This window comes from Astatotilapia calliptera, chromosome 19 (assembly GCF_964374335.1).
Source record: "Astatotilapia calliptera chromosome 19, fAstCal68.1, whole genome shotgun sequence".
In the NCBI taxonomy this organism is placed as follows: Eukaryota; Metazoa; Chordata; class Actinopteri; order Cichliformes; family Cichlidae; genus Astatotilapia; species Astatotilapia calliptera.
Window position 1 is genome coordinate 1,753,673 of NC_137440.1, and position 16,299 is coordinate 1,769,971.

At 43.6% G+C, this 16,299-nt stretch overlaps 1 protein-coding gene across 5 annotated transcripts in view; it reads right to left on the reverse strand.

The window, feature by feature from the left end:
- adck1 (aarF domain containing kinase 1) overlaps nt 1-16,299 on the reverse strand; it is a 115,818-nt gene that overhangs the window by 52,792 nt on the left and 46,727 nt on the right. For all 5 annotated transcript variants that reach the window (XM_080293472.1, XM_080293471.1, XM_026151630.2 and 2 more), the window contains 5 exons: nt 9,462-9,620; nt 8,363-8,521; nt 7,526-7,642; nt 4,684-4,833; nt 3,419-3,616 (listed from right to left, as the gene is read on the reverse strand). In XM_080293472.1, the coding sequence (XP_080149598.1) occupies nt 3,419-3,616; nt 4,684-4,833; nt 7,526-7,642; nt 8,363-8,521; nt 9,462-9,620 (783 nt within the window). The remainder of the gene's footprint in view (nt 1-3,418; nt 3,617-4,683; nt 4,834-7,525; nt 7,643-8,362; nt 8,522-9,461; nt 9,621-16,299) is intronic.

A 16,299-nucleotide genomic window follows, 5' to 3' on the forward strand; every position in this document is an offset into this window, starting at 1 on the left:
TGAAAAATAGGATCATGGCCAAGCTTGAAACCTGGACCCCCCGTAGCCGGTTACCAAGATTACGTGAAGTACCCTCAGAAGGTCTGCTAGATGATGTTAATGCAGCACTACGGACGATACCTACAACCACGATTACCGACACTAACAAGCTCATCTACAATACGGCAGCAGTGATCAGTGAGATGCTTGGCTACAAGTTGAACAGCGACAAGGGGCAGTACCCTCCATGGAGAAGGAGGCTAGAGGCTAAGATCAAGGTAGCACGGAGGGAGGTTAGCCAACTAACGGAGTTGCAGAAAGGCGCGATGAGGAAGGTGCCTAAGAAGTACAGGAAGCTGTCCATACCTGAGGCCTTGGAAACTGCCAAGCAACGACTCACAGCCTTGGCCAGCCGCTTAAAGAGAGATAGAAGGCAAGAGAATAAACCAGCTGTTCTCCATGGAACCAGCCAAGGTGTACTCTCAGTGGCAAGGGAACAATATGAGAACAGCACCACCAAGGCTGGAGGCAGAACAATACTGGAAGAGCATATGGGAGAAGGACACAACCCATAACGGCAATGCTCAGTGGCTAGAGGATCTGAGGGCAGACCACAGCGACCTCCCCGAACAGGGTCCAGTAACCATCACCGTGGCAGATATCCAAGAAAGGGTCTCTAGTATGAAAAGTTGGACAGCACCAGGCCCTGATATGGTTCATGCCTACTGGCTGAAGAAGCTGACTGCACTCCACGAGTGCCTGGCAGCACAAATGAACCAGCTGCTAGTTGACGAGAGACACCCGGAATGGCTAACCGAAGGCCGGACAGTCCTGATCCTCAACGACCCCCAGAAGGGACCGGTCCCCTCCAACTACCGACCAATAACCTGCCTCAGTACTACATGGAAGCTCCTGTCAGGCATCATAGCGGCTAAGATGAACAGGCACATGGGTCAATACATGAGCGGGACACAGAAAGGAATTGGCAAGAATACCAGAGGTGCAAAACACCAGCTACTGGTAGACAGAACAATCAGCCGAGACTGCAGGACCAGACTGACCAACCTGTGCACTGCCTGGATTGATTACAAGAAGGCCTATGACTCAATGCCCCACACCTGGATTCTGGAATGCCTAGAACTATATAAGATCAACAGGACCCTGAGAGCCTTCATCAGGAACTCAATGGGGATGTGGCGGACAACACTGGAGGCCAACCTCAAGCCCATAGCACAAGTCACCATCAAGTGTTGTTCTGCATAGGCCTGAACCCCCTCAGTGAGATCATTAACAAGACTGGCTACGGATACCGACTACGGAACGGAGCAGTTGTCAGCCACCTCCTGTACATGGATGACATCAAGCTGTATGCCAAGAGTGAACGACACATCGATTCACTGATCCACACCACCAGGCTATACAGCAATGACATTGGAATGTCGTTCGGGCTGGAGAAGTGTAGTCGGATGATAACAAAGAGAGGGAAGGTAGTCAGAACGGAGGGGATCAAACTACCAGAAGGCAACATTGCAGACATAGAGGACAGTTACAGGTACCTGGGGATCCCGCAGGCGAATGGGAACCATGAAGAGGCCGCTAGAAAAGCTTCAACCACCAAGTACCTGCAGAGGGTCAGGCAAGTCCTGAGGAGTCAGCTGAACGGTAAGAACAAGATCCTCTGTCAGTGCGCCCCAGGGCAGCTGTGGCTACAATGTAGCTTGCTATCGCCAGTGTGTGAATGTGTGTGTGGATGGGTGAATGACTGAATGTAGTGTAAAGCGCTTTGGGGTCCTATGGACTAGAAAAGCGCTATACAAATGCAGGCCATTTACCATTTACAAGATCCGGGCTATCAACAGGTACGCCCTGCCCGTGATCAGGTACCCTGCTGGGGTAATAGGCTGGCCAAAGGAGGAGATAGAAGCCACTGACATCAAGACAAGAAAGCTCCTTACCATGCATGGAGGGTTTCACCCCAAGTCCAGCACCCTGAGGCTGTACGCTAAGCGGAAGGAAGGGGGCCGGGGACTGGTGAGTGTCAGCACCACAGTCCAGGATGAGACAACGAACATCCACGAATACATCACGAAGATGGCCCCAACTGACCGAGTGCTCAGTGAATACCTCAGGCAGCAGAAACCCAAGAAAGAGGAGGGAGACGAGGAACCATCATGGAAGGACAGGCCCCTGCACGGTATGTACCACCGGCAGATAGAGGAGGTGGCTGATATCCAGAAATCCTACCAGTGGCTGGACAAAGCTGGACTGAAAGACAGCACAGAGGCACTAATCATGGCAGCACAAGAACAACCTGTTGCTCTACCTCTGGATCACTGGATCACAGTACAGTATCTTGTTTCGCTTTTTGTTGTCGTTTTATTTTTTGTAGCAATAATTGGACTGTAAGAAATTCCTGATAGTTGTTGTTCTGAATTTCACTGAATGTTGACCAAGCAGGTATTGAAAAAAATAACAGTCCATGTACCAACAAAATGAATGTGTCCTCCACCATAAACTGGAGATGGACCTTATTATCAGCATTCAGTTCAGAAGCCTGCATCTCTGGTGGCATGGAGGTACATTAGTACACATCTGGAAAGGCACCATGCCTGCTGAATAGTACATACAGGTTTACAGGCCACATATGCTCCTATTAAGACAACATATTTTTGAGAGGACGGTTTTGTTGCTTCTGTCAGGGTCCTGGATCTCTGACGAAGCATTTTGTATATTTTGGACTCATTGTTTATGTTCAGTTATGTACAGTTTTCTCTCTTCTATCCCTGTAGACCGTAGTGTACTCCATTTGTATTTATTCCCCAGTTATAGATATTGTCGGTTCTGTACACTCTTGTAATTTTACAGCCATAGTTCTCCACTTCCCTTCGTCTCTGTGTTAGGTATTCCGTTATGTTATTTCCTCTCTGACTTTGGTAGCCCTTGTCTTGTGTGTTTAATATTCAGTTTTAGTTTCCCAGTCTCGTTTCCCAGTTGCTTGGACCTGTGTGTTCCCAGCAGTTGTGTTAACTTCTGCAGTTATTTGTACCCTCATTGTGTTTTGTCTCGCTGTCTTCATCATATTGTTTGCTTTTTGTTTTTAAGTGGTACATTTTCTCAGTTTAAACATTTGATGTATTTTCTGTGTTTCTGTGTTTCTGCAAATAAAATATGGGTTGAATTCATTTGCAAATCATTGCATTCTTTTCTTATTTGCATGAATCCCCCTACTGGAGCGCTGAGGCATTACCAGTGGACCAATGTACAATCAACCCAGCAACGGTGTCAAAGCCAAAACCTAAAATGATCCATTACACTACAATTTACTCTTATTCACAGCAGTAGTAATAAAACAGTAATACCAGTCTGTCATGGTTTCAGGTCAAATTGAGAGGATAAGATGATGAAGTAACAGTAAGCTTGAGTGTGTACAAGTTCATACCTCGGAACGGGTGACAGGTACAGAACTAATACCGGCATTCACCGCCTTCCAGGACCGAGCAGTCAGTACACAGGCAAAGAGGGGGTACAGATCCCCAGCGCCCAGTCTGCGGCTGTAACGCTCCACCCCTGACATGTCGCCCTTAATCAAAGCCTGCCACAGCTGACAGTAGTTCAACCTGAAGTCTGGTTGCAGAACCTATGGAGGCAGCAGAGAATATGTGATTAAGAGTGACTGGTTCACAGGTAAGAGGCTGGGCAGTAATACCAGCACTATATTCACTGTTTTACACTGTAGTAGATCACTGAGGTCACTGAGACTTGAACCCATCTGAGATTTTCAGTAGATGCACCTGTGGTATCAACTTGAACATCCTAGGCGACTTCCTTCTTGGGTTAATGCATTCACATTTTTTTCAGAAAACTTGACTTCTGACGTCGAGGTCACTGAGATTTGAAGTTTGAAGTTATCACATTCACAAACCAAGGTGTCCAAGCAGTTACCACAGTGTCTCTTCAGGCTTTTAGGGCTTAGGGTTACAAAAAGAGAGAAATCTGCTTCATCTCTTAATGCATTTCTTACTTTAGGCATATTTAATCCCCCTGCTAAGAACCATTTACCAACTCCAGCACTTGGAGCACAAAAGCCCTGCATAGTATCCTACTGGTAATAACACTGAACATGAGTATGTGTATGTGTGTCTATCTTAGCTTGATTAATATTCTTCTCCAAAATCACAGATGAAATCTCAAATCATTAGGAATAAATTGGTGCTATTATGATCCAAGGGAAGTCTCTGTGTACTGGTACTGTGTGTCAAAAATGATGGAGTTGCATATTTATTACTAAAATCCTCTTTATGCACAAAGAAATAGGCAGAAAATAAACTTATGGAAGAATGGTCCATGTCTGTATCAGACTGTGGGTGTTTGAAAGAACGAGTGTGTTAATAATCAAGGAGTGTGTGTGTTTGTTTGTGTGTCTAGGACATGAGTGCACACATGTGCCTGTATTATTAAGGTGGTGGTGCATTCAAACACAGCACTCTGCTGAGAACAACATCAAATGAGTTGTTTATCAAAAAGCTTTTATCCTGTGTAGCTCTAATAAAAGTGTGCCTGTTAAAGTGTGTATGTTTATTTTTCATGTGCATCTTAGCTGTCTACCCTTTGACTCAAGGCCTCAGCCAACAGCATGAAAAATGGACAGCAATATTGGAACAAATGGCATTTTCTTTCTGCACAGGCAAGATCGAGATTTCCCACCTGATACAGGCCGTGATCAAGCAGAACAACCTCGTTCTTTTTGGTCTGCGGACACTTTCGGACCAGCACATTGCCTGGGTGGGGGTCACAGTGAACAAAGCCGTGGACAAAGATCATTTCACTGTACATCTTGCCCAGGTTTTCTGAGATCTGTTGAAAACATGAAGGGGAATGTGTAAAGTTAAATCAGAAAAAGAAGAAGAGAGAAGAAGCTTAAAATAAGAGTTCAGCAGTTCTTGGTTTGTGCTGTTCAAGAAAGAAAATGTAGAAGTTTTTCTGTCTTTTTGACCCAAATGCAGAAGAAATAAATGAGTCTGATGGCAGTGAGTCCAAGAAAAATGCAGTTTAATTACTACAAAGACAAAGAGGGAAAAAAAGCCTTCAAAGCTGACGGCAGGAAAAGCACTAACCTACTAATCAGGTGAGATGAGAGATGAGAGATGGCCTTTATTTGTCAGTTGCAGGTCTTTTGCCCACAACCGAGATGACAGACCTTGCCGACCGTACATACAATACACAAACATCACATTGGGTAGACAGGTCAGGCTAGGTAGCGAGGAAAAAAAACATTGAAATGTGCAACACAGAAGGATAATACAGGAATGCACAGATATCAACACACCACAGCACAATAAACACAGACAGCAACATGGGGAAGAGTTCCAGTGTGTACATCTGATCTGGGACCGCTGCAATCTTTGACTGCGCCTCCAACTGACCCGATGTCCACATCAGAGGGGAGGTAAGCGTTGGAGGTGGCATTGGATCCAGGGTAGGGAGGGTGATGTGTCAGTGAGTGCTTATCAGTATCAGTATATGTATGTGTGTGTGTGTCCATAGTTCAGCTGAGACAGTGTCCTTCGCCCTGCCAGGCTAAGTAAACAGTCTTCCAGCCAACCCAGGTGGCCTTGCATGGAATGGGAAGAACAAACTCAACACAGTCGTTATCAGGGAGTTTTTGTTCGGCTCCGGCTTTGAGCCCACAGCTGGCGCCGATGGGATAGCCGCATTATGATGGTCATGAGAATTTCAAAGCTGTTCTTTAACACTCCAACACTGGTCTCTCAATCTCCCGTTGGAGAACCGCAAGTTTCTCCATGATGTTATCAAACTTGTGCTCTGTGGTCTTGTCATTCTTGTGCTCAAAGAGCAGATTCTGAGACCTCACGACCGCAGTCAGCTGCTCCAAGATGTAATCTGACTACCACTCAGAGGTGTTGTTCGAAGTGGACTTTTCCCTGATGTAATCCAATGTACGCTCAGAGGTTATTCTGAGTATTCATGGCAGCCGTAAGCTTCTCCAAGGTCTTAACCGTGCTGCACTCAGTGAGCCCTTTCTGTGAAGTCGCACCTCATCCCAGTGGACAGTCTTGTGGGCGTTTGAACAGCCGGTTCCGCTTTCTTAATTCTCCGATAAGCCAGGGCCAAGCCAGCTCCGATCAGCAAGAACCCTGTTATCATGGTTTCGAATAGGTCGATATCTTCAGCGTCCTCGATCGACAGTCCCGCCAGGCACACGATCCTCCATTTCTGCCACCCGTCCATCGTGTATCCGGCAGGGAAAGTACCTCCAGGACACTCGGGCTCTCCCGAGCCCAGACTTCTCGTTGAGAAAAGGGTGTCAATAGCATTCAGAGACCAGTTGATCAAATCCATAATTCTCTTTAGGTTTTAGAAAATACAATAGTCAGAAACAATAAACATAATGTTCTGGAGTAAAGTGGAGACAAGAGGAGGGAGACCGAACGAACAGGTGAACAGAATCAAGACAATTACAAGGATTTGCAAAAACCATATTTTTAAACGGCGTCATGCTGCGGCGTTGCCTCAGTTCTTCACTTACACTGTTTCACAGCTTCACTCCACACACAGAGGTGGTTCCTGGAGTACTGATATCCAAGATGGCGCCTGCCAGAGGTCGACGTTGCGGAGCTCTTTGAGTCAAGTTACTTCTTTTTTTTTTTCTTTTCTTCTTCCGAACCACACAAAAGTTCACTGTGACCGAGGGACCTTATTGTGACTGAGAGAGCGCAGCGATGTTGGACTGTCTGACCCGTCCTCGCTGGAATCCTTTCCTGAGCTAGCAGGCTATGCTGACTCAACGCTAAGCCGACCACTGACAGGGAGCCCTCCTGGCTGGGGGAAGGACACCCGATGAGGCACTAACACCTACATAGCCTACAGGACTGTTTCCTTGTCCTGCAGGCGTTTGTTTCTTTTCTTTTCTTTTTTACAGATTTGTAGTCAGTGTTAGCATGAAATTTTCATGGACAAAAGTTGGCCAGAAATACTATTTTTAGTTTTGCTATGAACACTCTTTCCTGTGTTTAATGCGTTTTGCTACTAAAACAGTTGTGCATAAATAAAAATACTGGTAGCCGCCAGTGCTACCCCTTAGCTTCCTAGTAGATGCACCAATAGTATTAATTTAAAGATCCTAGGTGGTACCTTTCTCGATTTTTTGTGTTCACAAGATTTTCAGAAAATTTGGCCTCTGACATTGACCGTGAGGTTAAAGTCACTGGGATTCAAACATCTCAGAGACTTTTAGTAGACACACTTATGGTATCAGTTTGAAAATGCTAAGTGACTTCCTTCATGAGAGTTTGGATTCACATTAATGGGTGTCCACAGTGCCCTCCCACCCAGGTGGTGATGACAGTACCCATCAGCCTTTTACAGCTGAGGGGTGAAAAGATGACACACAGGACGTCAGGACACGTCCTGTGTAGATACAGACGGGTGGGAGGGGGGACAACCGTCGCACACAGCTCACACCTGCACGACCTTGAATATTAGTCAGTAAGCTATTAACCATTAACCATCAGAGTGCAGGCAGTACCTCATTGACATTGATGCCATGTGTCTGCATGTAATCCCTGTCATTGACTTGGCCCCCGTCTGCAAACTCCATGGTCAGGATTCTCTTGGTGGAGAGATTCCAGTGGATCATGGGAATCTGGACAGAGAGATGTGCAACAGACGATGGGATGTGCAGGTTTATCCTCTATATCTTTTTCACATTTACTCACTGTTCAGTCTCCTGTGAAGCTGTTTAGCAGAGGTTCATTAGAAGGCTCAGTTCTTATCCTGGTACTATTTTAAATGAAATGAAACAACTGCTTCAAAGGAGTAAATCTAGTGTACTTTAGGTTATTTAGTAACATTCAGTTGAAAATTAGTTAAATTCCACTCATTACAGTTTACAGGAGAAAAATGTGAGTAAGAAACATAAAAGTCGGCAGAATGACAGATGAGCCTGTGAAAACAATTAACAATTACATTTGTTATTGGACCAAATTTGAACAAAATCATCTTTTATTCTGCCAAATTTTATGTCTCTGTCAAGTTAAATTGAAGCAATAAAAATGCACAATACACCGTGACAAGAAAGAATAAAAAAAAAAGTAACATTTCTAACTGTAAGAACATAAAAACCGAACAAAGAAAAGCAAGTCTCAAAAACAGCACCAGAAAAATTTAATGATAACTGACAACGCAGCAAACGGGAAGCTCTCATAGACCATAAAAACTCTGACCTCTGTTAACTGTAAGAATCATATTTTATAAATCAAAGGCCTTAAATTAAAACCAGCTGTTTAGAATACATGTGTACACAAAACTGTTACACTGTTACTCTAAAGGGAAGTCTCATTTTCATGCATGCCCATATCAGTACCTTAAGAAAGTGAAAGTGGGCCAACATGTCGGCCACCTTCTCAGCATTGCGTCCCTCGTTAAGGAAGTCCAGCTCCAGAGGCATGTTTTTCTTGGCCTCCTCCACCAACCACATTAAGGCAAAGTCCGGGAAGAGCCAATGAACCGCCTTCAACAACACCTTCAAATTAAATACATATATCCAAAAAAGAAGAATCAGTCTCACTGTAAGCATAATAAAACAGCAAACATATATACAACGGTACCCTCTCAACATATTAATACATATCATAAGAGTGGCTGATTAGACTCTCCCTGCAAAGATCATTACTAAGCAAATCAAGTGTGAGGACAGAAAATTGCTGTTCAGCAACTCTCTACATCATCACTTAATGCCGGCACTTAGCTGCGCTCCTGGCTAAAGTGCTGTTTGGAACAGCAGACGAGATGAGCTTCATCACTTGTGAAAGAGGCTCTTCTGAGTTCATTAGTCAGGGTTAGAACTGCTCAGCATGTAAAAACAGATGCAAAATGTCTTCCTGTTGCTCTAAAGGAGTGTCGTCAAATCTGCTAACGTGCATGAGGTTAGAACAACCACGTCACAATACAACGATCTCGATACCGGACGAGGGGTGTTTCTCTGGGTGGAATCAGCTGACGAGGCTTTTACAAAATATTCCTTTCTTTCAAAATGTGGTTGAACAGTAAATGTGAAAAGTCATCTTTTCAGGCTATAACGAATACTTGAATTCAGCTCAATTCAACAGATATACATGGTACATAGTAGCTTCCACTTTGTTATTATACCACTTACAGTTTGCTGTGGAATAGTTCATTGTGCAGAAAGGTGACAGCTGGACTTGTTGCACAGGTGGCATCCTACCCTGGTACCTGCTGGCTAAGCTCCTGTGAACTGCCTATTGTTTCAAAAATGTTCGTCTGGCACGGAAGCGACTGGAACACTTGAATTCAATGACAGCGTTAATGATAAACCTACTAGCTGACAAAGTTGTTGTCAATAAACTGATCATAAGTTTAAACTGATTGATTTGCATTAGGCCAATGGACCAGCCCCACATGTCCTAACTCATTCAAAAGCAGTTGAACAGACAGAGACTCACTTCCATTACTAGGATGTCGTTGGCGCTTTGTTTCTGGACTTTGGGGTGTTGGATCTTGACTGCCACCGTCTTTCCATCATGTAGCACTGCCTTGTGGACCTGTGCTAAGGAAGCTGCACCCTGAGGCTTCTCTTCAAAGGAGAGAAATAATTCTGACAACTGGAGGAGACAGAGGGGGGATGAGGGATTATGAAGGGAAAGAGGTGAAGAATTAGGAGATGGGAACAACATCAAAGTACACGCACACACACACACACCCTGCCTGCTAGCATCTTGCACATCCTCTTGTTATGTACTGGATTGCCTCAGATTGTGTTTTCCCACCTTTGCATCTGATTTTTAACACACTGCCACCCTGTTTGTTTCACACACTCCGAGAATCAATAAGTGGCCCCATCACAATAAAATCTGCTGAGAAGTTTCCCTCGCAAAATCAAAAAGCAACGGAAACCATAATTGAGTCTGAAATTGGCACAGTTAACTCCATAACCGACTGTAAAGTAAGAACATAAGACAGCTGAGTGGGGAAGTAAAATACTTCTGTTTTTAAAATAAATACTTTGTGATGACGGTCTACAGCAGGTAAAACACATCAAAATCACAGCTGCTCTTACAGTAACACACTATCTTCAAGTCCTTGGGTTGCCTTTTATGTTTAAATGTTTCTATTAAATATGTCCATGCTATGAAAATTATATATTTTTGAACAGTTTTGTCAGATAAAAATGCAAATGGGGGTTATGATTATTAAAAGTTTACTAAATTAGTCAGTAAGACAATGAACAGTTGAAGAATACAAAAAGCAGTTGGTAATAAAAGTCCAAACTATCAAAGAGTTCTGCACATGTTTATACAGGCAGTATTATTAGAATCCATAACATACATTTTCATTGCTATGCAGATGATACCCAGCTTTATCTACCCATGACACCAGGTGACACACACCTTTTTACATCACATGAATGCCTTAAAGACATTAAGACCTGGATGAGCGCTAACATCCTGCTTCCAAATTCAGATCAAACTGTGGTTATTGTATATTAGAAACAATGTATCCAACCAGATTATTATTATTAGAATCATCCTGTGTCACAGTGACAAATTAGTCAATGCATTTATTACTTAGTTTGACAATTGTAGTTTATTATTGTCAGGTTATCCTAAAAACTCCCTGAAACACCTTCAGTTGCTGCAGTGTCCTACTGAAAGGGACTAGCAGGACGTTTCCCCTCACACTGGCTCATTATTGTCCCCCCAGATAAAACCAGTATTAAATTTCAAATCCTTTTCCCTGGGGTCTTACATAATCAGGCCCATCTTATCTTAAAGACCTCAGGTCTGTCTTCTTCGGCTGCTGGTCTTCTTGTGGTTCCTCGGGCGTTTGAAAGCAGAGTGGGAGGCACAGCCTTACACTGCATTAGGCCTAGGGCAGGGGTCAGCAACCCGCGGATCCGGGTGGTTATTTTTTTTCATTGCTCAAAATAAGCGTCACACTCGCGGAAGCCGGTATACTCGCCGAAACGCCGTGCATTTATCGAGACTTTCGACCCAGTTAGGCCAGTTATGGATCTTCGGATCCACATTATGTCAGCAGCTCCACCGTGAACTATGTTAAAACAAACACCGCTCACGCCTCACAGACGACAGCTTACAGTCCTGCGTAAAGATGAAAGTGACTTCGTACAGCCCCGATTTGCAGACGCTGTGCGCAGAGGTTCAGGACCATAAGTCTTATTGTAAACATATCACGGCAGACCCGACGATGTTTCCATGAACACGCTTTTCAGCATCTCTTTATTGACCACTTTTCACACACGGTTGCTATACGCACACAGCCGGCTGTAGCTTTTCAGCTCACAGCCCGACACACAACAGCATAGATCGCACAGACGTTAAGGCGGCGAGGCGTGATTGCGGGTGCCGCTCAGGTGCGTCCTCCTCCCCTGCAGCGGCGCTGCAGACCACGCCCCGCCACACACATTAACCAGGTAAAATATATATTTAGGCAGAATTTTGCAAATATCTATTTTTCATTTTTTAGCAGCATAGAGTTTTTTTTCCAATTACTTTTTAAAAGTCAGGTCAAGGCTCCAAAAGCCCAAAGGCGATATAAGGGGGCGGCTCACAACAGTTTTTGTTTGCTGGATCATTTTAGTTCAGCTGGGTGTCTTTCCTTTTGTTATATTTCTTTAAGAGTTCAAAATGTGTTAATTACATAAATAAAACGTAACTTTCTCTGTAGCACTTCATGGATTTCATAAGCAACACACCTTAGTTGCTCTGTGGATTCTTTTAAAAAGCAGTTAAAAACTTTTCTGTTCAAACAAGCCTTTTGTTGATCTACGTATTTTATATTCTTTACATTCTTTACATTTGATCTTTTACATTGTGTATAATGTCTATTGATTGTATTGTTTATTTTAATATTTGTGTACAGCGCTTTGTGACTGCCACAAAGCATAAAAGTAAAAAACAATATATACAGTGTTATCTTCATTTTAGATGTCAAAAAGTATTTGTGGCTCCCAGTGTTTTCTTTTGCGGGGAAACCGGGTCCAAGTGGCTCTTTGGTGTTAAAGGTTGCAGACCACTGGCCTAGGGGCTTCCCATGATGCATGAGTGTTTCTTCTTCAATCCCCTCTTTTTACTCTCTGTGTTTTTACACCACTCTGCATTTAAACTATTATTCATCTCTGGTTTCTTCAGCATTGTGTCTTTTGTTTCCCTCCCCTCACCCCCAACTGGTCACGGCTGCCCCTCCCTGAGCCTGGATCTGACAGACGACTGTTGCTGTGATTTGGTGCTATATTAAGTCAAACTGAATTAAAATCTGACTTGGATGAGATATATGAGGTTCAGTCATGAGTGATTCAGGGTTCGCTTCATTAACCTGTAATTTGGGAGGTGCTGAAAAGGATTTTTCTGAAGAAAAAACGTGATGTGTGATGTTAAAAACCTATCTTAATCATCTGATTGTCAGCTTTGGGAGAGCAAATTTCAAAAGTCAAACATACTGTAGCACAGGGTTAGTCTGTCACACTGTTTTACAAGGTGTTTGTAACGTTTAGCAGGAGCAATACTGAGGTTTTCATTAAAACTTGGAATCAATTAGGCCTTGAGCTGAAACTGAACACTGGGGAATAAAACTGCATCATCACTTTGTTTTGCAAATAATTTTTAAAATTATGTAAAATAAAGTTGCAAAAACCAGTGGCGCTTTTTCAAATTCTTCTGTATTGAGTTGTGATTCATACAGATTCATATCCTACTGACTGTTAAGTTTAGTTCTGGTCACATGCGCTGAACATGACACTGCATTCACAGGTGAAAGGGAAATTTAAAAACCAGAACTGAGACTTGTATGTTTAATGTATAATTCATGATATCTGTTTTTTTCATATCAGATGTTAATATTTGCTGTATGTGTGACGATGTTTGTGCAAAGTTTCACTGGGTACACACAGACGTTACAATCGTTATAGGAAGATCATTACATATGAGAACATATTTGTTAACCGACTGTTAGTCACTTTCCAGCTGAATAAAATCTACAGCAGCCAAGAGAGGTCATCATACTCCAACATATGAAACAATTAGATTAAGAGACATTTTAAATACAGTGGGGCAAAAAAGTATTTAGTCAGCCACCGATTGTGCAAGTTCCCCCACTTAAAATGATGACAGAGGTCAGTAATTTGCACCAGAGGTACACTTCAACTGTGAGAGACAGAATGTGAAAAAAAAATCCATGAATCCACATGGTAGGATTTGTAAAGAATTTATTGGTAAATCAGGGTGGAAAATAAGTATTTGGTCACCTCGAACAAGGAAAATCTGTGGCTCTCACAGACCTGTAACGTCTTCTGTAAGAAGCTTTTCTGTCCCCCACTCGTTACCTGTATGAATGGCACCTGTTTGAACTCATCATCTGTATAAAAGACACCTGTCCACAGCCTCAAACAGTCAGACTCCAAACTCCGCCATGGCCAAGACCAAAGAGCTTTCGAAGGACACCAGGAAAAGTATTGTAGACCTGCACCAGACTGGGAAGAGTGAATCTACAATAGGCAAGCAGCTTGGTGTGAAAAAATCAACTGTGGGAGCAATCATCAGAAAATGGAAGACATACAAGACCACTGATAATCTCCCTCCATCTGGGGCTCCACGCAAGATCTCATCCCGTGGGGTCAAAATGATCATGAGAACGGTGAGCAAAGATCCCAGAACCACACGGGGGGACCTGGTGAATGACCTGCAGAGAGCTGGGACCAAAGTAACAAAGGTCACCATCAGTAACACACTACAACGGCAGGGAATCAAATCCCGCAGTGCCAGACGTGTTCGCTGCTGAAGCCAGTGCATGTCCAGGCCCGTCTGAAGTTTGCCAGAGAGCACATGGATGATACAGCAGAGGATTGGGAGAATGTCATGTGGTCAGATGAAACCAAAGTAGAACTTTTTGGTATAAACTCAACTCGTCGTGTTTGGAGGAAGAAGAATACTGAGTTGCATCCCAAGAACACCATACCTACTGTGAAGCATGGGGGTGGAAACATCATGCTATGGGGCTGTTTTTCTGCCAAGGGGACAGGACGACTGATCCGTGTTAAGGACAGAATGAATGGGGCCATGTATCGTGAGATTTTGAGCCAAAACCTCCTTCCATCAGTGAGAACTTTGAAGATGAAACGAGGCTGGGTCTTCCAACATGACAATGATCCAAAACACACCGCCCGGGCAACAAAGGAGTGGCTCCGTAAGAAGCATTTGAAAGTCCTGGAGTGGCCTAGCCAGTCTCCAGACCTCAACCCCATAGAAAATCTGTGGCGGGAGTTGAAAGTCCGTGTTGCTCGGCGACAGCCCCAAAACATCACTGCTCTCGAGAAGATCTGCATGGAGGAATGGGCCAAAATACCAGCTACTGTGTGTGCAAACCTGGTAAAGACCTATAGTAAACGTTTGACCTCTGTTATTGCCAACAAAGGTTATGTTACAAAGTATTGAGTTGTATTTTTGTTATTGACCAAATACTTATTTTCCACCCTGATTTACCAATAAATTCTTTACAAATCCTACCATGTGGATTCATGGATTTTTTTTTCACATTCTGTCTCTCACAGTTGAAGTGTACCTCTGGTGCAAATTACTGACCTCTGTCATCATTTTAGGTGGGGGAACTTGCACAATCGGTGGCTGACTAAATACTTTTTTGCCCCACTGTACATACACAGCAAAACAAAAACACAAACTCACACAGATCACACAAATACAGTCGGAAATATTTTCCAGGGACGCAAAAAATAAAACCTGTGAGGAAATGTTTTTAATACAGACATTTAATTTACTTTAAAATCAGTGAAGTTCTCATGTTTTAGCACACAAAGGGACTCACCCTGAACAGAAGGTCCTACTGGTGTCTACATGTATTTGTCTTTAGGGACAGAGGGGGACAGGGGCTTTAAGGCTGGAAGAGCAATCGATAAATGCAGTACATTAACGTTTATCATTCAGAGACGCGTCTCTGCAGTGGGAACAAAAGCAAATTTAACCCGTTTCCACACAAATCTCCACTCTGTCTATGATCAGACTCAAAGTGTGATTGGCATTCTGACTGATCAATGCCTGCCGATTGTCAGTAATCAGTAACTGCCTGTTCAGCGTGGCCCAACTAAGAACTGATACAAGGTCGGTGAGTCCTGCAGGTGTGTGAATATTAGAAATGTATGAATGGGTGAAGAGTGCAGGCTGGGACTGTATAAGTGTTACCACCCTCATCTACCACAGCATCGTGTTCGGCAGGCTCGCACTGATATTTTCACGTCATCACTGGGACAATTGCCCTGCTTTTTTTTCCTAGTGAAACATGAAAAGAGACTAATTTGAACACGATGTCGGCCCATCGGGCGCAGGCTGACCGGGAGGCATGTGGAAGATGCCATAGGACAATGAATTATGCATGCAGCATGAGACTGTGTGGGAACAACAGAGTTATTCATTATGCAAATATGCTAAATGGAATGAAATTGTCTTTGCTTACCAATGTCTGCCCACTGTGAGAAGGAGCATCCAGTGGGATCTGACATGCAAAGAGAGCCTTCATGGGTTAAGTAAACGTGTAATTTCTAGATGAACCTGTCACTTTAGGGAGCTGTGAAAAATCGGAGGAATCCCAGTGAAATTTAAACATCTGCGATTCTTAAAATTTACATTATTGTAAAAACGATGTTGAAAAAAAGGCTTGACAGCAACAGTCCAACTCTTTATCACTGTACAGCTTCTGTAATCAGCGCCCTGTTTGCAGCCTCTGATTCATGTACTCTCCTACACACTCACTACTTAATCTCAGCTGTGTTGTTAATAAACATGGTAATGTGTGCATGTGGGGCCTGCTCCCACAGGGCAGACCCACAGTGACATACGTTCCCTGAAATGAGTTGTGGCACAAATAAAATGGCCCCTGAGGTCTCCCAGTTAAATGGCAACACACTGGTGTCTGTATCTGCAGTAAGGTGGTCATTTTTCTCCATGGCGGCGCGCCACGGGCCCAGCTGGAGGAGGTGACATGAATCATTACAGTGCAGAAGAGAAGAAATAAAAACAGATTACTTAGCAGAGGAAAAGAAGTGAAAGGCTCAGCTCTGAAAACTCCAATATCCTCCTCCCCGTCTTAATGCAATGCAGATGTAACATACGAACAATACGACGTATACACACTGTCCTTTCACTTTTTATCCCACCATTGTGTAAAGCAGCAGCTACACGTACAGTTTGACAGCTTGGACCACTGAGTTTGTCTTTATGGACACTACTGCATAACGTACGCCGTAGCGATGGCTGG